General features: G+C 39.9%; 1 protein-coding gene across 3 annotated transcripts in view; it reads left to right on the top strand.

Annotated features, from left to right (window-relative positions):
- The first annotated feature begins 10,627 nt into the window (after positions 1–10,627).
- MGC146850 (uncharacterized protein mgc146850) overlaps positions 10,628–24,885 on the top strand; it is a 30,532-nt gene continuing 16,274 nt past the window's right edge. For 2 of the 3 annotated variants that reach the window (XM_031900225.1, XM_012961359.3), the window contains exons 1-7: positions 10,628–10,989; positions 16,155–16,205; positions 19,093–19,144; positions 21,629–21,673; positions 22,385–22,488; positions 23,498–23,613; positions 23,700–23,805. In XM_031900225.1, coding sequence (XP_031756085.1) covers positions 10,909–10,989; positions 16,155–16,205; positions 19,093–19,144; positions 21,629–21,673; positions 22,385–22,488; positions 23,498–23,613; positions 23,700–23,805 — 555 coding nt within the window. In that variant the 5' untranslated portion in view covers positions 10,628–10,908. 3 annotated transcript variants of the gene reach the window in all.

The following is a 24,885-nucleotide window of genomic DNA, read 5'->3' as shown; positions in this document are numbered from 1 at the left end:
GCCTCTGATTAAGTGCCCCTCAAGGCATTAAATGTGTAAGGCTTGCCCCTCAAGGCATGAAATTATATTATATATTTTCCGTCATTATACAAAAAATAGTCTTTGGTTTTTGGTCTTTAATGTTCTATGTTGTGATCCAAGAAGTAATTTATACATAAAGCTACATACATACACACATATCTGTGTATAATGTGATGGTTTTGGAGGGGTGCAAAAGAGGGGCATGTTTTCAAATACAACCCTGAGAGTCAGATTGCCTAGAAACTCAAGATCCAGTTTTCAGCGTTGCGATAGTACACTGCACGATTTCCTAAATGGCTAGTCCAAGATAAATATTATGGGGGGATAAATGCAAACCAACTTAAAATACTGAACAATACTTTTACATTAGGTTTGGAAAATAGAAAAGGTTCCAAAATGAAAAGGTTGCAAGGAGACATCTAAAAAATCTGTTAGACAATATACTGAGAAAAAAGAGTAACTGCATGCTGCATTTAAAAAAAGGGGGTTCTAACTTCCTCCTGGAGCCTGAAATACTGCACATATTTTTTTTTTTACTTATCTTATTTCAGAAATAATAATCTCCTGTCATTAAATTTAAAACCCACACTAATACTTGTTCAGGAAATGGATTGTGTTCAAGTAAAATGAGTAGGTTTGAAGCTGTCTCATGCCTTAGTTGTTTATGCATTAGTACTGCCTAGTAACTAAGGCCCAGTTTAGAGAGCTACATTGTAACTACACAGCACGGCTTTACCCTTGAATCTAGTAAACGTAATCAATAAACAAATCATTCTGCCGCTGACTTTTAAAACAAATAAAAGCATTGCAACACAAAAAAATGCAATTGTACATGGAAATGTCCTGGAAGAAAATACACTGCAAAGCATGATGGTACGGTAATAAATTCAATAATTTTTTGCACTGCTCATCTCTTTACTGAACCAGATCTGAGATGGTATGTACATTCTTAAAGTCAGTACATGAGAAAATTGAAAGCTAGCACAAAAAAAGCTTGTTAGTAGCATGTATGGAACCCTGCTTAGTATGCATGCTCATGCTGCAAAAATGTCAGATTGCTTAGCAATACAGTATTAGAAAAGCTGGAGACCATGGTATTAATGATCGAAAAAAAAATTATCAATGCATAGAAAAGCCGCAAACAGCATGCACTTACCTCTAGTTGGTGCATTACAAGATGTAAACAAAGAAAGTGGCTGCTGACACAACATGAAGAGTCATGGCTTAATAGCTAATAGTAGTAGTAATGCCATGGCTTACTGGAAGTGTAACTGCTGAAATTGGACTGAAAAAGGACTAGTCTAAGGAAAGTAAGGATTATGGCAACTTTAGCGCTACAAATATTGCTAAAATGAGAGAATAATGCTTGAAAGTATTGTTTTAGAAAATATCACTTGTCTCGTAAAATCAGTTTTTGCAAAATGACTTACTTAGGTATTTCCCTGACGGCCAATTACAAAGACTGGGCTTCCATCAACTACCATGCTATTATTCAGGAAATTAGAACTAATATCAGCGTATGGACCAAAATGCCCTTATCATGGTTTGGCAGAGTTAATACTCAACATTTTGCCAAAGCTTCACTTCACTATCCTTCACCGCCCTACAACAGAAGGTGGTCTGGGATTACCAAATTTTCAGTTATACCACCAGGTTAGTGTGTTACAACGAATCATAGACTGGACTTACCATGAGCATCATAAAGCCTGGACACCAATTGAGCAAACATATGCTACACAGCCTCTAAAGTTGCTCCCATCAACATCGAGATGGCCCTTGGAGTAAGCATCCATTACTCTCCTATGCACTGAATACATGGGACTCATAAAATAATAAATTCAAACTAATGGCAGAACACTCACTACTAACTCCTTTAACAAATAATTTTGCTTTCCAGTCTGGACTACAAAAAGGTTAGTTTACCAATTGGAAACTGGACACAATATTACAAATTTTTCATTTATGTCCTAAAGCCTCTCTACCCCAATGAGAACAAATACAGGAGACACTTGCCTTACCAAATTTGGAATATTTTAAATACCAATAAATAGCAAGCTTCATATCACCTATTCTTAAAGGCATCACTGATGACCAAGTCTTCACAAGTTTTGAAAACAGATGTGTCGCCAAAAACTGCCTCCCTTACGCAGCATCTCCTCTATATACCAAATTTTACTCTCACAAGCGATTTCCTCCTCTCCAAGGTTGCCAAGGAAGACAACAAATCCAACAAATCATCATGACCAATAGTTACTGGAGTGTACACTCTGCTGGACCATGTTCTTGGAACAAGTGTTAAGGGCTATAAGAATAATAAATGTTAGCACACGTGTTTGCTAGGCTTTTGTCCAATGGAAGCTAACATAAACTGTGGACCCACGACTAATACTTCCCCACTTATTAACTGACGATTCCCCTGTCTGGTACCCTTCCTCCCCTTCCCTTTCCCGGTTATAAAAATTTAATCCAACAGCTATAAATTATTCTGACAACAGACGGTTCTTCTCTTTATCCTTATGTGTTAATTATTACATGTAACAAAAAGCATTACCAATCTATTTTACATTATGTTTAATAGGCTCTCTAATTATTACGGAATCACGTTATGCTTTACTCTTATTGAAAGTTGGATTGCATATAAAACCCAATAAAAATTAAAAAAAAAAAAAACAGTTTTGCCCTACAATTTGTGCATTTAAGAGTTTTCTGTTGTGCCAGGCTAATAGCATCTTCAGGAAGAATCAGGATAGGAAGAAGTAAGGTTGAGTAGAGGCTATAGCTATATCTATAAACCTTTATTTTAACCAGGTTCTAGCAAAGGTTAGAAAAACAGAGAATTTTTCTTGTTACATGCGTAAGATAAGTACCTAAACCTATGCACTGAATGTTATCCATGAGCATTATGTAGAACAGTTACTACACACCTCTGTGTAGCTGTGAAACATTCCACTGATTCTGTAAATGAGAATATATTTTTGGAAATAATAAATGCACTGTTATATCCCATCCATCAATATAAATGGTGGCAAAGCAGCCTAGCACTTGCTGAAGACAAAGTTAAATATTCCACTGTCTAATATATTACAAAGATAAAAGATTCTTCAAGTACAGCAAGTGTAACCATATTTTACAGTTACTGGAACAATATGTAACACTCAACACTCAACAGGCACTGTAATCAGCTTTTACTTTCTGGTCCTTTTTCTAAAATGTTATATTTTTGTTTAAACAGTGAAGGGTACTTATTACCCAAACAACCAAACCTGCTTTGCTTGCAACAATCTGCAAATATTTTTGCAGATTTATTTAATCACAGCATGCCACCCAAATTGTGAGGTGGACCGTGGGGATGTGCGTCTGTTGTTTGTCACATTTATCTGCCAGCCTTGGTATTACTAGGAGGTGACAGTCACTCTTAAAAGCTTTAGTTCAGCACTTGACTGAAATTTTCATCTCAAGTCAGTTTTAATGGTTTAACCCAGTGATCCCCAACCAGTGGCTCATGAGCAACATGTTGCTCACCAACTCCTTGGATGTTGCTCTGGGGAAGACAGCTCTGAGCTGGCATGTATGGAGCGGGCTGACTCTCAGAGCACCCTGGGAGCCGGCACCTCTAATACAGGTGGGGGGAGTAGTGCTAGGAAGGGAAGGCAGGCTATAGTTGTAGGGGATTCAATTATTAGAAAGGTGGATAGGGTAATTTGTCGCAAAGACCCTACATGCCGAACTGTGTGTTGCTTGCCTGGTGCTAGGGTTCGGCATGTGGTGGAACGAGTGGACAAATTGTTGGGAGGGGCTGGGGAAGACCCGGCGGTCTTGGTACACATACCAATATAGGTACCAATGACAAAGTTAGAGGAGGGGGGAAGTCCTCAAAAACAATTTTAAAAAGCTAGGCGAGAAGTTTAGGGAGCGAGGATTTCCAAGGTAATTTTCTCAGAGATATAACCTGTGCCACAAGCAACGTTACGAAGGCAGCGGGAGCTTAGGGAGATTAATGCGTGGCTGAGAGATTGGTGTAGGGAGGAGGGCTTTGGGTTTCTCCAGAACTGGGCTGATTTCTCAATTGGCTACAGGCTCTTTGCCAGGGATGGGCTGCACCTCAATGAAGATGGGGCAGCTGCTTTGGGGGAAAAGATGGCTAGAGGGCTGGAGGAGATTTTAAACTAGGAATGGGGGGGAGGGTGCAACAGGAAATTCTGTGGTACACAGGATAGATGAGGTAGTGGGCATAGTAAGGGAAAATGGGGGAGGAGACTTGCTTCAGGATACTGATAATGGCAGGGAGGCCTATAAGTTGTTTACACGTCATTCTCACACTGGTACCAGTATAAAATGTATGTTTACCAATGCAAGGAGTCTGACTGGTAAAATGGGAGAGCTGGAGGTACTGGCGTTGGAGCGGAAATATGATGTGATTGGTGTTGCTGAAACTTGGTTGAATGAGTCTCATGACTGGGCTGTTAATGTTGGGGGTTATACACTGTTTCGGAGGGACAGGGGCAATAGAAAAGGAGGAGGAGTGTGTCTGTTCGTTAAGCAGGAACTAAAAGCAAATATTAAGGAGGAAGTGATGGGGGTAACAGAGGGAGCTGAATCCTTATGGGTTGAGCTTCTCACAGATAGTAAAGAATCTACCAAACTAATTGTAGGCGTATGCTATAGACCCCCTAATGTAAGTGAGGAGGAGGAGGCCCAGCTCCTGTTGCAAATAGAAAAGGCTGCTAGTTTTGGGCAAGGGATAATAATGGGGGATTTTAATTACTCTGAAATTGACTGGGGCAATAGTACTGCCAGGACAGTAAATGGGAACAAGTTTATAAACTTGCTGCATGACAACTTTATGGCACAGGTTGTTGAGGAGCCAACCAGGAACCATGCTATACTAGATCTAGTGATCTCTAATGACCCAGAACGTATAGCAAATGTGCAAGTGGTTGAACCCCTGGGTAATAGTGACCATAATGTTATTTCATTTGATGTTTGGTGCAGGAAACAAATTTGCACGGGGGCAACAAAGACAATGAATTTTAGGAAGGCAAATTTTAGCTCCTTAAGGGCAGCGCTTCAGGGCATAGATTGGGGCATTATGTTTTCTGATAAAAACACAGAGCAGAAATGGTTGTTATTTAAAATGATATTAAATCATTACTGTTCTCAATTCATTCCATTAATAAGAAAAAGTAAAAGTGTTAAGAATCACCCTATGTGGCTTAACTCTGAGGTAAAGAAGTTAATAGGGAAAAAAAGGAAAGCTTTTAAGAAATATGTCAGAGGGGACAGTAGCTGCGTTTAATGAATATAAACACTGTAACAAGTGTTGTAAAACAGCAATCCGGAAGGCAAAGATAGAAAATGAGGAGCGCATCGCAGCCGAGGCCAAGACTAACCCCAAAAAGTTTTTTAAGTGGCCCCATTGAGTTATAGTAACAATATGGTTACAGCGGATACAGAAAAGGCAGATGTGCTTAACCAGTTCTTTTCTTCTGTGTATACAGTAGAGGAGCCAGTGGGCCAAGTCCCACCTAAGAGCTGCACTGTTGCCTCAGCTCCAACTTCACAGTGGTTGGCACAGAATATGGTGCTTAAAGGGTTACACACGATAAATGTAAACAAGGCACCTGGGCCAGATGGAATACACCCTCGGGTACTGAGAGAGCTAGGGGCAGAATTGCAGTGGCCCTTGTTTCTGATATTCTCAGACTCTCTTTCATCAGGTATGGTACCTACGGATTGGAAGAAGGCGAATGTCATTCCTATATTTAAAAAGGGAGTAAGATCTCAGCCTGGCAATTATAGGCCAGTAAGTCTGACATCCGTGGTGGGCAAGTTATTTGAAAGCTTGTTAAGGGATCACATACAAAATTATGTAGTGGAGAATGCCATTATGAGCAGTAATCAGCATGGCTTTATGAAGGACAGGTCATGTCAGACCAATTTAATTGCTTTTTATGATGAGGTAAGTAAGAAGCTGGACAGTGGGGATGCAGTAGATATAATCTATTTGGATTTTGCCAAAGCATTTGATACCGTTCCCCACAAACGACTGCTTTCTAAACTAAGGTCTATTGGTCTTAGTGAAGTCGTTTGCACATGGATTGAAAACTGGCTACAGGATCGGGTACAGAGGGTGGTTGTTAATGGCACATTCTCTACTTGGAATAATGTTCTCAGTGGGGTCCGTCAGGGTTCTGTACTGGGTCCACTTTTGTTTAACTTGTTCATAAATGACTTGGGGGAGGGTATTATGAGTAATGTAGTGTTTGCAGATGACACAAAACTCTGCAGACCAGTCAATTCTATCCAGGATGTGACATCCCTGCAGCAGGATCTTGACCAACTGGCAATCTGGGCAGCTAAGTGGCAGATGAGATTTAATGTGGATAAATGTAAGGCCATGCACCTGGGATGTAAAAATATGCAAGCCACTTATACCCTTATTGGGACTGCACTAGGCAAATCCATAATGGAGAAGGACCTTGGAGTGCTTGTAGATAATAAACTTGGCTGTAGCAAGCAATGCCAGGCAGCAGCTGCAAGGGCAAACAAGGTTTTGAGCTGTATTAAAATGGGGTATAGATTCACGGGAGGAGGGGGTTATTCTTCCCCTTTACAGAGCACTGGTAAGGCCCCATCTAGAATATGCTGTTCAGTTTTGGTCTCCAGTGCTCAAACGGGCCATTATTGAGTTAGAGAGGGTCCAGAGAAGGGCAACAAAGCTGGTAAAGGGTATGGAAAGTCTCAGTTATGAAGAAAGACTGGCCAAGTTAGGTCTGTTTACACTGGAGAAGAGGCGCTTAAGAGGTGACATGATAACTATATATAAATATATATAGGGGGATCATATAATAACCTCTCTAATGTTTTATTTACCAGTAGGTCCTTCCAACGGACACGAGGGCACCCACTCCGTTTAGAAGAACGGAGGTTCCATTTAAATATTCGGAAAGGATTTTTTACTGTGAGAGCTGTGAAGTTGTGGAATTCCCTCCCCGAATCAGTCGTACTGGCTGATACATTATATAGCTTTAAGAAGGGGCTGGATGGATTCTTAGCAAGTGAGGGAATACAGGGTTATGGGAGATAGCTCTTAGTACAAGTTGATCCAGGGACTGGTCCGATTGCCATCTTGGAGTCAGGAAGGAATTTTTTCCCCACTGCGGCAAACTAGAGAGGCTTCAGATGGGGTTTTTTGCCTTCTTCTGGATCAACTAGTAGTTAGGCAGGTTATATATAGGCATTATGATTGAACGTGATGGACGTATGTCTTTTTTCAACCCAACTTACTATGTTACTATGCTCTCAGTGCCCCCAAACCAGATTGTTATTTTTGAATTCCTGACTTGGCAGCAAGTTTTGGTTGAATAAAAACAAGATTTACTACCAAATAAAGCCTCCTTTAAAGGAGAAGGAAAGGCAAAGTCACTTGGGGGTGCCAAAATGTTAGGCACCCCCAAGTGACTTTAATCGCCTACCTTGTACCCCGGGCTGGTGCCCCTGTTAGGAGAAAACAGCACCAGCCCAGGGTACCTGTAGCAAGCACTTCCTCCTTCCTGCTTCATTTTCCGGCAAATTCCAGTGGCTGGCACATGCGCAGTAGAGTGAAAAGTCGACTTTTCTGTTAAAGTTTGGCTTTTCACTCTACTGCGGATGTGCGTGCGAGCGAACCAGGAAGGAGGAAGCGATCGCAGCTACCCCGGGCTGGTGCTGTTCTGTCCGAACAGGGGCACCAGCCTGGGGTACAAGGTAAGTGATTTAAGTCACTTGGGGGTGTCTAACATTTTGGCACCCCCAAGTGACTTTCCATTTCCTTTTCCTTTAAGCTGATAGTGTGCATAGAGGCTACCTAATAGCCAATCTTAGGCCTTTTTTGGCACCTCCGTAAACTTTTTTTGATGCTTATGTTGCTCTCCAAGTCTTTTACATTTGACTGTGTCTCATGAGTAAGAAAGGTTGGGGACCCCTGGTTTAATCTCATCTATAAGCATTGGCCCATTATTTTTATAAAATGTTATTATTACAGAGGGTGTTTTTTTTTTTAAAGTGAATGACATTCACACATTTGTCTTACAGTGCAAATGGGGTCATTGTACACATTCAAAGTAAACTATTGCACATGAGTGTGTAACAACTGAGACTGTGTAACTGGGCCACAGATTTACAATTACAATATGTGGGTAAAAAGTAAAAAAAATGGAGGTTGGGGTGCAATGCAGAAAGGGGAAAAAATTTAATTCAGAGATGTTGAACTAACACACAGCCAATTTCCAACTAACTATCAACAGCTACAGGGCTGAAAATTGCACACCACTAAAAATTCTCCTCCTGCTCTTTTGAGTAAAATTCTCTTTAGGCCACTGCCGTATGCTTGCCAGCCAAATCCAGCTGTGGGGTGGAGATGTGTATGTGTGGGTACCCGAAGCCTCCACTGTTGCTGCACACAGCAAGTTCTTCTGTGTATGTGCTGATAAAGGGCTGACAGGGTAGGCAACCTAAGGGGGTACTGGCAGTGGGGACACAATAAAAATGCTGTTTCCCCATGCATCCTTTCCAAAATTGGTACTATGTGCCTGTGTTAGTTGCCCTGTACATACCTATGCGCTGAGCATCATCTTTGATATATTTATATAATTGATTATATACTCTGTCACGTCAAATTAATGGAAAAATAATAAATATTGCTTTAGAAAGATTGAATTTCAGGTGATGCTGTGACATTAAGGTTGAGATAGCAGAAAGGCAGTCTGTAACTTGGGAAAGGATAGGAGAGAGGTCAGGAGTAGACAGGTCTATAGGTAAGAAGGACAAACATAGAATGGCCGGCATTTATTTATAAAAACCATGGTAACCCAAACCAAGACATGATACAGAAATGCAGCCAGCTGTAACTGGAGTAACCAATTACTGCAGGCGCCTAATGTATCAGCTTAAACACAGGCTTGTGAGTGCTCTAGGCAGAGGCCCAGTGGTACTACTTTGCAACTGGGGTTCTAATCTCAATTGATAGCCACAGACATCTAAACAAATAAAAAAAAAAATAGGCAATGCCTCTTTGGGTAGCTCCTCCTGATAGTGTAAAGCAAATGAATATACCACTCTAAATATGTAACTCTTATTCATTAAAGTCTTTCTAAAGCTGGCAGGCTTCTTGCATGTGTCATTTTTCATGAAATATGCTTAAGATTGCAAGTTCATATTCTAGGTTACTCATAACTTTCTTTGATATTTGTTTAACCCTTTGGTGTTTCCAATGTCTAGCAATCAATTTACATTTTTTTTTCTCTTCTTGTTTTGTTGTTAGCTTCATTTTGATGTCATATTGTAGTGGAAGAAATTATTTCTTCTTTACTGGAGAAATGCAACCTATAAACTATAAATGAAAAAATAGTAAAACATATAGTTAATATATAACTATATAGCTAATATATATAGCTGCATATAGGTATACCTCCCTATCTGACAGGCACATGCACAATATAAGTGCAAGTGCCAATACTATGGGATGCCCACAACCCCTCAGCTCTGCCACCAGATTTTACAACAAATGCCCTACCCTGGACGTAAATTTAAGTAAGTTTTTGCATATACAAAAGCTGCCCCCCCTCTCCAAACAGGGCCTTAACTACAGAAGAAAGAGACCCTGGGTTGCAGGGGGGTCATGAGGGTATTGATCCCAGAAAAACCCCAATTAATAAGCAATTTCGACAAATCTAGGTAGAATAGGTCAATTTACCAGTATTTTGGGGCTAAATCTGCTGTGGGGCCCATCTAACATCTACTTAAGCCATTGTCCTTGATCCCTGACGCTGCCAACCTTGGTGTCTATATGTCCCTGATTCAAGAACGTTGTGCCGACATGCTTTGAATTCACTGGATCTGGCTCTTTAGTTAAGTGAATAAGTGACCAAGGAAGGAGATGTGTATTTGTTAAAGGAGACATATTGGATAAATGGGAAAAAAGGTAATTTTATAGGCAATTATGAATAATATCCGGTGCTGGTTTCCCTTTGGGCTAAACATTAACCCTGTCTGTAACAATGGCCCCTTTATTGGAGCTCCCTATAGTTCCTATCACTTCTCTGTCTGAGTTTGAAATGAAGAGTGGGCGTGTCCTAACGGTCCCTGCCAGAAGCACAGTAGGAGGGGGAGAGCCAATCACAGCCCTGCACTCACACAAGCACAGACAGGCTTTAGTTCCCTATCAGGTCAGCCTAGCTGCTGATTGGTTCCTATCCTACAGTGCAGGGTATGGAGGGCCGCCCCCAGCTCATCCAGAGAATTCAGCCAGCAGGAAGTGGCACAGATGGGCGGGGCTAGTGGGGTTTTGGTGGAATTTCTCAATAAATCAGTCAGAAACACAACTTTTTTAAGCACAATCCTTCTATATCTAGAGGAGTATAATTCCCTGGTACATTCATAATTTTTATAGGATATGTCTCCTTTAAGCCTATTAATAGAAAGCTAGATAACTTCTTATAATATATAAACTTATACCCGTTGGTTTCTTTATGAGGCGCTTAAGCAAAGGGTTGTGTAGTTCATTCAAATCTGTTTCACAAGCCTACGCCCCCCCCCCCCAGTAAGTAATATTGGCTGGTTTCCCACTACAGTCCGGCTACACTAAGCCGAACCGTAGGGAATGATGAGAGTAGTACAGCGCTGCTATGCTAAGCCTAACCGTAGGGAATGATGAGAGTAGTACAGCGCTGCTATGCTAAGCCTAACCGTAGGGAATGATGAGAGTAGTACAGCGCTGCTGCTGATGCTGTTCGTCACTTTGAGCCAGAGACAGAGCACTGAGCAAGATCAGTCCGCGCTTCTCCTCACTAGCGCTCTCCGGATTGGCTGCACGCCGCCAGGGTTTAGAGGTGTAACCCCAAACTGGCTATGTGCATGGCTTGCTGGAGAGGAGTAGCCCGCAGAGATCCCTGCAAAGCGGCCATGAGTAGCAGGATCAGTTTCTTTGAGGTGAGTGGAAAAGAGGGCTAGTGTAAATGAGCGGGGAGACATTATAAAGCACTTTCGCTTCCTGTTCTGTACTCTTGCGAGCTTCTATCTGAGCCAGTGTGTGATATCTATATGTGAGTGAGGCAAAGGCATTAATAATACCAATATTAATAATGCCCATTCTGCAGTGTTTATCTATGGGAAGAGGACTATGCGCTGTGGAGAGTATTTCTGAGTACTTTAACTGAGGCACAGTGCGTTCTGCTCAAGCAGTTATACTTTTAGCACGAGTTTAGTACTGCTTGCCTAGACAGACAGTGATTCCCTTAGTGTAAAATTGATATTGCCCATAATGGCACGTAGATTGCAAGCTTTTCAGTCCAGGAATTCCATGGGGTTCATTTATATCTATTGCCTTTAGTTGTTAATTAGTGTCTAATCAATGCTCTGTGCTGCCAGTGCCAGGAACACTGAGGGGCAGTATGAATGGAAACTGAAGTTCTATGCAGCTATAAATTCCCTTACAGACCGAGATTAGGGAGAGTTCAAAACGCTACAGCTCTGTCTTGGATGAAATGGAAATTTGGCAGGAAACAAGGACTCTGGCTACTGTTGAAGTTCTTGGATAGCTAAGCAGTCAGTCAGTGGCCTCATTCATCAGAATGCACTCTGTTATTAGATGGGGCAGCAAGGTGATAGACTTCTGTAATTCCAAGAGTGCTGAGGTATCCGCCTGTGTAATTACTAGGGGTGCTGAATCTGTGTTTTGGGGTTCAGCCAAATACAGAATCCAAAGGTGGGAACTACACAGGGATACAGTGGATTTTACTTAGACCTTGGCACCAATGGGTGGGGGGAGAGTTGAAGAGCCCTCCCTCCAGGGTGTCCCATTTATTAACCCATTGGTCTCCTGGCCCCTCTGGCTGCTGGGCATTGGCAACAAGTAAAATGGGGCCCCCAATAAAAAATGGCCCTTGCATGCTTTGCCTGATTGACCTAGCCACTCCTCAATTTTGCCCAAACTCTTGACAGAAAATAATCTTTAGTGTGAAAGGTCCAGGGGGTATAGGTTAACCATGCATGTTAAAGGAGAAGGAAAGGGACAATCACTGGGTGTTCCAAAATGTTAGGCAACCCTCAGTGATTGTAATTGCTTACCTTATACCCCGGGCTGAGCGATCATCTTCCTTCTTCTATCTTCGCACCACTTGCACAGTAGAGTGAGAAGTTCCAGGCAGGGCATTATCTGCTGTGGATTTTATATGCTCTACTCAAGCTTGCATATGGTTTCCTCCAGATACTGTGAGATTGTGTGAATGTGATTGGTGCCTTCAATTGCAAGCTTCATTGGGGGGTAGGGAACACATGAATGATGGTTATATAAGCTCTTTGAAGTGTTGTGAGATATATTTATATATAATAAATGAAAAATATAAACTCCTGTAATTTTTCTTCTTACAGGAATGCCAGTGTAAATATACAGTGAGACACCAGAAACTAGCAGAATTAATTAGTGATGGCCAAACTGTGCTCTTCCAACTTTTGGGAACTACAACTCCCATTTCTCCACCAATGCTACTTGATGTAGATGAATGCTGGGAGTTGTACTTAAAAACAGCTGATCAGACACATTTGTGACACCCCTGATTTTTGCTTATAGTTAACTGTTTCAGTATTCAGACTCAGCAGTCAATTTACCCACTCAATTGAGTTGATTTGCTGCAATATGGTAAAAGCCCTGCTGGCAGGAAATGTTGCAATTAAGCAGAGAATGTGCGTTTCTCCAGAAAATGCTGAAAAAGGACAAAAGCACACTGTGAGCCAGAGGTGTCAGACAAGGTTAATATTTAGTATAAGAACATTTGTATCTAACTCTGCCCTTGTAAACTGACATTCCTTATTGCAGACTTAAACAGTATCATTGTGATAAAAAGCTAATGCTTAAAGAAGCCATGCAGACCTACTGTTTTATCTAGTATCTTTCCTTCCACTGAGAAGGAGAGTAAGGGCTCTTACCCACAAACATTTACTCCTGCAGTTGCGTTCTCCTGCTTTCCCTTCTTGTAGAAAGAACGAGATGCATTTCTTCTGGCGCCACTGTAGTGCATTGTGACACACATATCATTTTGAAGGTAAACAGTGGCAAAAAATGGCACATAGATGGACAATTTTAGTGCAACTGGATCATATACACATTGAAGCAAACACTTATTTTAATGCATCTTCCTCAACTGCACCTGGAGCAACACCCCTAGCAGCTACGATTATGTTGGACCATGGGTACAAAACATGGTGACCCTTCTTGTATCTTTAGCTTTCAAGGTGGTTGAGAAGTGGCTAGTAATTTTCTGCTGGATATAAATGATTAAAACAAACCTCTCTATTTGAAGTTGTTAGACTGCACTTGATGATAATGTCTCTACATGCCTTGGACTGTATACCACAATTCTAACTGGGTTGGGTACTGTGGACTACCTGCAAAGTGGTCTGTTTTTGGGCAGAAGTTCCTGACAATGTGGCTGGTCTGTGGGTATTCTGTCTGGGCACCTGGGTCATTTGCAGACTCACTTTCCCTCCACCTCCCCAAGTTAAAAGTTATTTTTTCCTCCTGACCTGGTTGTTTCCTCTCAGTGATGTCACTTCTGGTTTTGCAGGTCGGGGATGGGGCGGGTGTATAGCGGGTCAGCGGGTTGGGTGTCACCTGCACAGGATTCTACCATATAGGCTTGCCACTTTGCCGTCACTTAAATTCAGAAAAGGGGCAGGCTGATAACATCAGAGGGGCTGATTGGTGACATTGGCGAGTGGAGCTGGCTATGACATCACACTTGCACTGCTCGCACAATTTAGCCTAAAAAAATTGGCTGTCTGGTTCAAACTAAATAGATGAGTACCCTGCTACTGCATACCTCCCAACAATTGTGAATTGAAATAATAGACCACTGCTCTGCATATAGATCTGAAAACTTAGAAGTGTGGTAACAAAGTGGGCATATTCTAATTACCATGGCCACTTAGCAAGCCCCTTTTTACATTTATTACATATATTTGCTGAGGCTCAAAGACAAAAAAATGCTCTGCTAAATCTCAAGGTACCCACGGGCCTGGGTGGGTCGGTGCTTGTCAGATCTTAAAAACTATTGATGTGAGACTGCAGGCTGGAAACTAAAATTTAGACTTTGAAATGTGCAACTCATGGAATAATTTAAGATTTAGCAAAACACATCATTACAGTGAGGAAAACAGTTGCCCAAAACTTTAATCCCAGCATTCAATTTGCATCAAACATTCAGGATTTGGATAAGGGTTATTACATAGTACTGTATGCATACACCCATATGATCTATCTGCATTGATAACTCTGCATTGATAACTATCAATTTGTTGACATTTTACAGAGTTTCAGAAGAACTGATAAATTATGAAAATTATCAAAGTGCTGGCTATTCTTCCCCAGTCTAAAATAATTATGCCACTGTGTCATGTATTATGGGTATCATTTGTTTAAACACATAAATAAGAAGAGCCAGCTGCAGAATAGAACAATCCTGGGTATGACAGTAATTTTCCAAATCTCCAAGGCTTTTCAGTTCATGAGATAGACAGCTAAATATGTCACTCTGGAGAAACATTGTGTTCCCAGCCAGCTTACTATGGACAAGGGTGGAGCTTGGAGCTATTATCCTATTTGCTTGATATGGTAGGAAGAATTAAAGTCATTCATGATAAAATATACTACACAGTACCATCTAAAACAGGTGGAGGAATTGGATTTTGCCAGTATTTAAAATGTCTAGGTAGCTTTTCCAAGCTTAATTAAGCAATGCCTCAGTAATATTAGGTCTGTCAAGAGCAATATGTGGAGGTTAGTACTGGGCAGAGAAATTTTAATTTGAAATCCCTGATAAGCCACTGATTTTTATATATCACATTGAGTCAGCTCTTCCAAATACAATTTGTAAATTTAAGCTGCTGTTTTATTGCTCAAAAGGTTAAACATCTGCTTTTGGCATTAGTCATTCACAAAGATCCAAATCCACAAAGACTCTCTGTTCATGGGGATTCAAGCAACCAGCCAGGGGCCTCACAATCTGATTTACAGGCTGCTGGATATGTAAAAATACAAGTGATAGCAATGCTGTTAGCAGTTTACCAAAGGTGAGAACACAGTACAAAATTAGATTTAAGACATTTAATCATAAAATAGGTGATATGTTTCTGATACTTACCCTTGATAGCAACTCCATTTTTTCACTCAAACTGCATTTCTTTCTCCTACACAGGAAGCGCTATCATTAGTTACTATTGATCTCTCTGTCATTTTTACAGATTAGTTCAAACTTTTACTTCAGATTTTCCATTCACTACATTTTAACTTTCAGTTACCAGCAATGTTCCCTTACATTACCATTACTATGTAACTGTATAAGAAAGGATGGTTTAAAGTTAAAGTGGATATGAGTAGGGTTGATACCTGGTGTTTTACTGGTTTGGTTATCAAAAATGATACTTGATGCTAATGTTATTAATAGGGAAGGAAGACAACATACTGTATATAGGAAGGCCAGTATTCTTTCCCAAAAAGGTTGAAACCCTAAATTTGACTAATTGATAAAGAACTGTCATAGGCATTCAAGAACTGTTCAAGAGTATCACCTGTTTGGTAATGCTAGGTGATGCAGAAAAGTCATTTCGTAAACTTGTTACCTTTTGTAAACAAATTTAGTGTTTTAAGTAGCTGTCACATTATACTCATTTACATCGACAGCATGGAAACCAAGCCTCACACTAGCAAGAGAAATGGAATTTTATAAATGGGCTTAAAGTTTATTGTTGTTTCTTTTAAAAATTCTACAATTGTTTAACAGTGTCCTGCATTTTCAGTGGGATTGTTTATAATTATCTGAACCAAACTGGACACCTCAATCGTTTTAAAGATCTCCTGTACAGAGGAAAGTAAATTGCAATATTCAACAAACAGAAATAGAAAAAACATTCTGTTTAGTTGAGTTTAAAGAAAACAGTTGGAAACAATGGCACAATTAAAAAAAGGAAAACATTTTGATATTTGGCTTAATCCAGTAATTATGCATTAGGTAAGTCCCTAAACCTTAAATGCAAGTTTTCTGGAGGAAAACAAAAGCACATTGCAAATTGAATGTGAATCTGTTACATTTTCATTTCAGGTGGAAATTCTAGACTGTAAAACCATGCGACAGTTATGCTTTTTTGATAAGGTAAGAAAGATGCAGCTATTTGCTGACTTTCATTTTCAGGTGCAAGATCGCTTCATCGCAGAATGCTGTGGGAACCATAGAGCTTCCACCACTTTCAAGGGTGACAGTAGCTTCAAAGTTTTCCTGTGAATGATTTGCAAGAGGAAGCAAGAAAGAAACAGTGTTGTTGAATGCAACTATATGTAAGTGCAAGTACAATTAAAGGGCACCTGTCATATAAAAGTGGTTTCCCTCATTGGAGGTGCGGGCTAATATAGCTCACACTTCAGATGGGGGAAACACTAGTATTTTAATCTCCCATTGCTAAGGAGGGAGCTTCTGGTGTGGGCAGCCTCCTTGGAGCACATGCATGTGCATAATGATCAAGTGCCCCATATCCCTTAATATGTGCATGTGTGTGATGTAGGATCAATGGGATGCGTTGGCAGTCTTATATCACACGCAGGCACATAATGAGCAAACTAGGGCACTCACACTGGAAATCACATCATCCGCAAAAAGGGGGGGGATTTGCATTTTTAATATGATAGGTATCCTTTAATAAATGGCATCTTTTACACAGTGAATGTAGAAAACTCTGCACATTTTGGTTAGTTTGTCATAGCCAGTTATTACCTTTGGTGATTTTTCTCTTTCATTTCTAGGGAGATTTTGTTGCTATAGACACAGTTGTGACAGATTTCTTTTTGCTTATACATCTTCATTGAAGTCGTGACCACTTCATATCTTGATCTTCAGTAAGGTTATGCAGTAGCATCATGTTAGAGAAATCCATATTAGTATGTGCCCAGTCTCAGAGGAGGATTGGTTGTTCACAATACTCGAGCTGACACAACATATATGTTCACTACGTGAAACCTGCTGTACATAATTTGTTTGGCAGTAAAAGACCCTTGAGCTTAAATGTCTGCTATTTCCTATCAAGTCTTTTCATGAATCAGGAAATTCATATACTGTGCATTCATATTTGACTATTGACTTTATTGTTCCCCTTACAGCGATTTATATTTGCTGTTAGATCCAGACCAAAGTTGTTTTAAGTTTAGAAGCGTAACTATTTTGTTTTAAAGGAGATGCAAGGGTACCATTACACTGAGCACAGATTCTCCTCATCCTGTTCTCCTAAACCACTAGAAAATTAAAAATATGTACTCTACCTGAGTATGCAGCACTTGATGTTTCCTGTAATCTTATTAGGCTGTGTTGTCACTTTTATTGTTATATGAGGCTAAGGAACCTAGAATTGCCTAGGAAACATGAAGAGTTGTGCTAGACTCTAGCGGTTCTCAACCTGTGGGCCGATACCCCTTTGCGGGTCGAACGACCCTTTCACAGGGATTGACAGAAAACACATATTTCCAGTGGTTTTAGGAATAATTTCATGATTGGGGGTCACCACAACACGAGGAACTGTATTAAAGGGTCACGTCATTGGGAAGGTTGAGAACCACTGTGCTAGAGGGTCAACAATGATGCATGGGTAGGGTTGCCACCTGGCTATTATTTCACCAGCCTATGCGTTAAAATATCAGCAAAGGCCAGGGTCTGTATTACAAATTTACTGGCAATGTACTTGGCAGTAAATTTGTAATCCCTTTTGTTCTGCCCTCTCTGCCTCCTATCTGTCACAAGCCCTGCCTCCTTATCAAATCTGAAGCGCTTCAGTCCCTTAAAGAGATACTGACACCAGAAACTAAACCTTTTTTACATCTGTCATAACATTGTCTTTCCATGCTATTTATAATTTTGCCATAAAAGTATTTGTCCAAGCTTTTACATTACCTATCTGATCCCCCATGTCCTTCTATGAGGGGGTGGCCATATTTGTGCAGCAGATGTCTGTTAGCATTAGGACCTATAACTGACAGGCTGAGAAGGGGCAGTCAGGCTGGCAAAACAGTCAGGTTTTGGGATTTCAAGTAACAATTACTCACAAAAGCAGCCCTATCAGCCAAAAATGAACACGACCTATAGGCAACTTTTTATGTAGATTCATATTTTAAAAAGTTGTTTTTTCGTGTCAGTATCACTTTAATGACCAACCTGCCCCTGAAATGTTACAACTCTGCCCCTGAAACAGCACAACTCCACCCTTATATGGAACAAATTAGCACTAGGCAGTAACCCATAGCCACCAGTCAGTAATTAGCGTTGTTTATGGATGAAAAATGCAAACCTTTTATTGGTTTCCATGGGTGACTGTACTGATGCAGGGATTTTGCAAAAAAAACACAAAAGTAGCAAAGGTATGGGACCCGTCATTCGAATCTAGAAAGTCCTATAGACTCCATTAAAATCAAATAATTCACATTTTTTAAAAAGTGTTTAAAAAATGTTTAAATGATTTTTTACTTGACTTAAAATATTAAGTTCCAAATTACAGAAAGGCCCCTTATCTGGAAAGCCCCAGGTCCTAAGCATTCTGGATAATAGGTCCCATATCTATAGTACATCCAACACTTATCATTATAGACAAAATAGACATGAAAATATGTGATTTAATAAATGACAGGGGCTTTGGAAAGTCCACATTTAAAGACCACAGTTGTGGCTCAGTGCCACTTGGTCTGTCCCACCTTCTGTACCTAATTGAGCGCCGTCAATTTAAATGAATGTATGAATAATTGCATACAAGATTTTGATGGCGAACAATACACCATCTTGACATTTTTTTTGTGCAGTTGTGTCTCCAAGTGTATGGATTTTGATCAGTTAGAGGTATTGCCTGTCTCTTGACAACAATTACACTGGAATTATGGTAAAAACGCCTGAGTGTTAGTAGAAAACCATGGTAACGTGCTAAATATTTTGCTTTGCACACTGCTCTTGTGGTTGTATATGAGTCGTTTAGAGTTTGCTAAATTGAATATATCTGTTCTTTTTCTAGGTAGAGCCACATCTTACCGTTAATGATGTAAAACTGATGTTTCATAAATGTTGTAAGTATTTCAGATTATGCAATATAATTATTAAATAAGTGTGTGCTTTCCATTGTTAACTATACTTATTTGTCAGAAATAGTTATTCTACCACTTGGCAACCAGTGCCTCATTGTGTTATGGGACAACAGCATGATTGGCTGCGCTTCTGTACTTTCTTGCTGTTTGGTAATGGCACTAGTAGTAGTTTCCATTTATCTATTCATCAACACTGTGGAAAAAAACATACAATTAGTCAAGTGACTACACATATTACTAGGGGCACATTTACAAATCATGTAGTAGTGTTGAATTATAACCATTGCACTGATAGATAAACTAGTCACAGTTCCCCAAACCTGACTTAAAAAATATGTCAAATGAGTTCACAATCAAGCTTGATTGAAAAGACTGTGCCCCAAAGCTCGCAGTACTTTTCTCGAATTCCTGCATTCATGCTGGCCATCTGAAACCTCAGGCCACATCTCAGATAAATTTACATATTCGAGTTTTTGAAAGCCAAGGAAATTGATGATCTAAATTCTAAATTCAATCAATCATATTACATTGTTAAAGCCACAGGGGTTTTTAATTACAACCGGTTTAGTGCCCCCATAGCCATCCCTTTAATGGTGTTAAAGAAATACTGTCATGGGAAAAAATGTTCTTTTCAAAAAACATCAGTTAATAGAGCTTCTCCAGTAGAATCCTGCATTGAAATTCATGTGACCTGTGCGCTGATAAACTTCAGTCACACTTTACTGCTGAGCTGTAAGTTGGAGTAATATCAGCCCCCTCCCAGCAGCCAATCCGCACAACAATGGGAAGGTAGCAAGATAGCAGCTCCCAGTAGATATCAGAATAACACTCAATAGTAAGAAATCCAAGTCTGGCTTGGGACTCCTCCAGTTACATTGGAGTAGGAGAAACAATAGGTTACCTGAAAGCAGTTCTAATGTGTAGCACTGGCTCCTTCTGAAATCTCAGAATCAGGCACAATGCACTTAGATGGCTGCCTACACACCAATATTCATTTACAAAAATTCATTTATTGGTTTAAGAACAACATTTGAAATGGTAGAGTGAATTATTTGTTTACAAAAAAAATTGTAAATACCGGTAGTGTAATTTAGAAATATAAATTACACCATAAAAATCATGACAGTATCCCTTTAAATGTATGCGCTTGTCCTAATAAAACATGGGGTAAGGCAATGTGCATTTAGCAATCCTGTGTTTTTTTAAGTATTATCCACTATATATTACTGCACAATGACTGTATGACCACTGGCAGTAACCCTAATTGCCCCAGATAAAAAAAACCTATAGTTAACTTTAGTCATATGCTCTAGTCTTGTCCAAAGATATCTCATGTTTGGAATAAAGTAATGGGATATATATAAGGGCAGGGGTACACAGGGAGCCGGTGTCATATGCATATGAGAGGAAACTTCGGGCGACACGTATGCCATCCCACCGGCGATTTACATTCTAGCCGGTGGGATGACATTGCGGGGAGATTTGTTGCCCGCGACAACAAAGATAATCTCCCTGTGTACCCCTGCCCTAAAGGATAAGATGGGATTCCCAATAATACTGTACCCAGAAGTATGTCTTTTAAGAGCTGTAGATGATATATTAACTAACCTGCAGCAGGCTGTTTGGAGAACTGTTTTATACACAGGAAAGCTGTAATAATTGAAGTGAATGTCTCCTAACATGCCTTCCTTTGGAGGGATGGCTGGGATCAATACAAACCTATGCTGCCTCTCCAGTCCAATTGACTTTTATGACCAGTGGTTGTCCCCAAAAATTTGATAACATTTGGGACAACTAGGTCATTGCTAGCTCATGATTACTTTTCCTTTTTATTGTTATATAGTGCTGCTACTGCAATTGGTATGCTTAATGTACAGATGTTGATCTTGTGTAAGGATGCCAAATGTCTAGATAAATGTACTCTAAACCACTGTACCATGTAATTGGATACTGCACAATAAGACAACTGTACCTATGATGATGCCTCCCTTCCTTCCCCCACTTATGATGATTTGAACCTTTTTATTTAAACAAAATGACTTAAAACCTGTAAAAATAATTTTTACAGTAGGCCAAAACCGATAATCCCTGATACTTTGGACAAGACCACAAACAGTTGTAGATGCCAGCATGAGGAGCCAAACACTTAAGGCATCTGTGGAGGCCATTTACCATCTCAAGAAGCCTGTATAAGTAGTATACAGAGATTTTCATGAGAGATGAACTAACGGAATAATCAAGTTACTCTCCACCTATTATAACTAATTAGAATGTTAGAAGTCATATGTATGTAGTTGAAGAATTCCAAAGCGACTTTTTATAGCCTTATTTTTTATGACTTTGTGTATACCCATCATAAATGGATGGGTGTTAATGCTGTTTCCTTAAAAAATCTATACAATATATAAGGTCAAAATATACCCAAGAAGCTGTATTTTGAGGAGGCTCTGTGTTTTCCTTTTGTAGATCCCCAGTGGTATCCAGCAAGACAATCTATCCGGTTGGACCCAAGTATGTACGACAATCATTATGGGAATTTTCTGGGTTTTTTTTTAACTCTGCTCTCCCTTGAGTACTGAAAGTTGATTCCATAAATCTGTTTATACCTATTTAAAAACTATAATTAGCATTTGTCAAGCTGATATTATCTCTAAGATATGCTATGCATGTCTGAACACCTTGGAGATGTTAGACCCCACAACAAAATAGATTAGGCACAGTAAACAAATAAAACAGTGATTCTCAACCTGTGGGTCGGGACCCCTTTCATAGGGGTCGCCTAAGACCATCGGAAAACACATATTTCGGATGGTCTTGGGAATCATTTTATGGTTGGGGGTCACCACAACATGAGGAACTGTATTAAATGGTCAAGGCATTAGGAAGGTTGAGAACCGCTGAAATAAAGGGTCATGCGCTAGGAAAAGCAAAGTACTCTTCTGCATGGGTAACCCCTGTACTGTATGTTTTCTATTACCTATAGAATGGCACACTAGTAAGGACTATGCACAAGGATTCCGATTGGCCACCGTTTGCTACCCCTTATATCTGTTTATTTTAATTAACCAAAGAGACATTGCCGCACAATGTGTGATCAAGATCCATTGGAAGAAAGTCGATTTGTTTGCCCCTTTAGTACTTATAACAAAGTATTTCATGTGCTGCATTTTAAGATTGTATTAGTGTAAAAATAGTGCCCTTATTTACGCTTTTGCATTCTAGAAGGCAGATCGTTAAAGGATGAAGAAATCCTGCAGGACCTCCCAGTTGGCACAACTGCTACATTATATTTTAGGGATCTGGGCCCTCAGATCGGATGGACTATGGTAATATTGGCTATGTTTTATTTGGCTACATAACATGATAGGGGTTTACATTTTTACATAAGATACTTTAGTTACTGATAACCCTTACAGAGCTGGAATAGTGGTACCTTTTTTTCAGTTTGGGGCTGGCCTGCTGCATGGACAACTGTGCCCTTTCATACTGGCAATAGGAGGGGAGATAGAGCAAGGTTAGTATGGGGGCTGGATCTCAGAAGCATATGGTGGGGTGCTGGGAACTGACTTTTAATGTCAGGTAGCAGTGATTGAACATGCACATGGAGTTTAATAGATGGGATGGTTAATTAGTTAATTAGTTCGTTTTTATGCTTACTGTTAAAGGAAAACTATACCCCAAGAGTAAATACATTACCAGCAGTTATATCATATTAAGTTATATCATATTAAGTGGCCTATTAAATAATCTTGTCAAACTGGAATATGTATCATTAAATATTGCCCTTTTACATCTTTTCCCTTGAGGCACCATTTTTCTATTTAGGAGTACCCAATAGCACATACTACTAAAAAAGTATATTTTTATGAAAATTGTTTACTTACAGGGTTTTATATATGAGTTGTTTTATACAATATATTTTTATAGAGATCTACATTGTTTGGGGTATAGGTATTCGTTTAATTAGAAAAATCAAATCTGTGCACTAATGGTATTTTAAAGACTGAATTTGCTCCTTTCTCTCTCTCTGTTTTTATAAAGGCTGCTTCTTGTATATAATAGAAATATTGTAATATGAAAAATACTGTTAAAATCTCACAACCAAGCAAAAACACAATCTATCCACAATTATTATTATTCATTGGCTGTTTTTCCCACTGTGTTCTCTCAGCTTTTTCTGAACTCAAGTATTGCCACAGTCTGCATCTCGAGGTCTGAGGACAGAACACATTCACGTGGATATATGAATTGTTTAGGCATACACATGCATGTGCCCACAATCCCACATCCCATATTGTGGACTGCTAAACTATATGTGCCTTTTTTTATTTACAGGTGTTTCTGACTGAATATGCAGGCCCACTTTTTGTATACTTTTTGTTTTACTTCAGAATGCCTTTTTTCTATGGCTTGGCCAAGGCATTTACTTCCAGTTCACATTCAGTAGTTCAGTAAGTTTATTAACATTGTAAAACAATCCATTCAAAGCAACCAATTCAAGTCTTATGTTATTCTTCTGTGTTTATTTTGTCTCTAGCTTGGCATGCTGCTGTCATTCTTTTCACTACATTAAAAGATTGATTGAAACAATTTTTGTTCATCGATTTTCCCATGGAACTATGCCACTAAGAAGTATTGTTAAGGTAATCATCCCATTGACATGCTGAAGGTCACTGTTTAGAGAAAGGAACATTAGCTCATATATTGGGAGTTATTTTTATTATTATGCCACAAGGGGACCTTCAGCAAAAACATGAAGCCTAGATTCAAGGTGATAGCTTAAGTGCCAGTCAGTGGCGTAATGTTGTACCAAGCCCCCCCCCCTTGCAAAGAAATCTTTGGAGATGCCCGGCGCGCACCTACTCGGCCCTCCCTTCACCCGCCCACCTACTCGTGGTTCCTGTTCCCCAGCTGCTGGCGCAGGGTTAAGCGAGCGGCTGGGGAGGGTGCTTTCTTAGAGCTATAGATGAGGCAGACCCTACGGTCTGGGCCCCCTGTCCCCTTGGCCCCCACGACTGCATGGGTCTGCTTCCTCTATAGTTACACCACTGGTGCCAGTGGCTTAGAAACTGTTAAGTAGGTTTACTATTGCCACTGCTAGCACCACTACAGGTGAGTGGCATCTAAGTGCAATTGACAAATCATAAAATGTGGAAGTACTCTTTAATGGTTAATTCACTAAATAATTTTTTTGAGTAAGTTGCTGTGATAATCGGGCCTGGAACCCAGCGTGAGTTAACAAACACGCGCAAGGTTTCAATTATGGTTGCTCAAGCCTGACGGCTCAAGCATTCATTAATAGGGCCGTTAGAGTCAAGCAAAGCCAATGCTTTTGATATGACAAAGATAATTATTTTTAAATGACTGCTTTGAAAATGTGCACTTTTACACTCATTAAAAACAGACATTGTCTGTTGAAGTGGGGGGGGGGGGGGTGAAATGTATTATAGTTCAGTGGCAACTAGAGTATTAAACTTTTAAAAGCAAGTTGAGTTAGAAGAGTGGTAGAGACAGACAGTTGCATCCAGTGGAGCAGTCCAAGATTTAAATCCTTGGATTGAAACAACATTATTATTAACACATATTTATAAATCACCAACATATTCAACATAACACAGTGCTCTAAAAAATACATTTTATTTCTGATGTCTGTTCCTTTATATGTAACTTTGCACAGTGACAACACACAGATAGATAACGAAGTTCCAGTGAGTATACAATAA

The sequence above is a fragment of the Xenopus tropicalis genome, chromosome 4, assembly GCF_000004195.4.
Source record: "Xenopus tropicalis strain Nigerian chromosome 4, UCB_Xtro_10.0, whole genome shotgun sequence".
NCBI classification, from domain to species: Eukaryota; Metazoa; Chordata; class Amphibia; order Anura; family Pipidae; genus Xenopus; species Xenopus tropicalis.
Note: the sequence above shows the minus strand (reverse complement) of the source record. Positions and strands in the feature narration are given on the sequence as shown.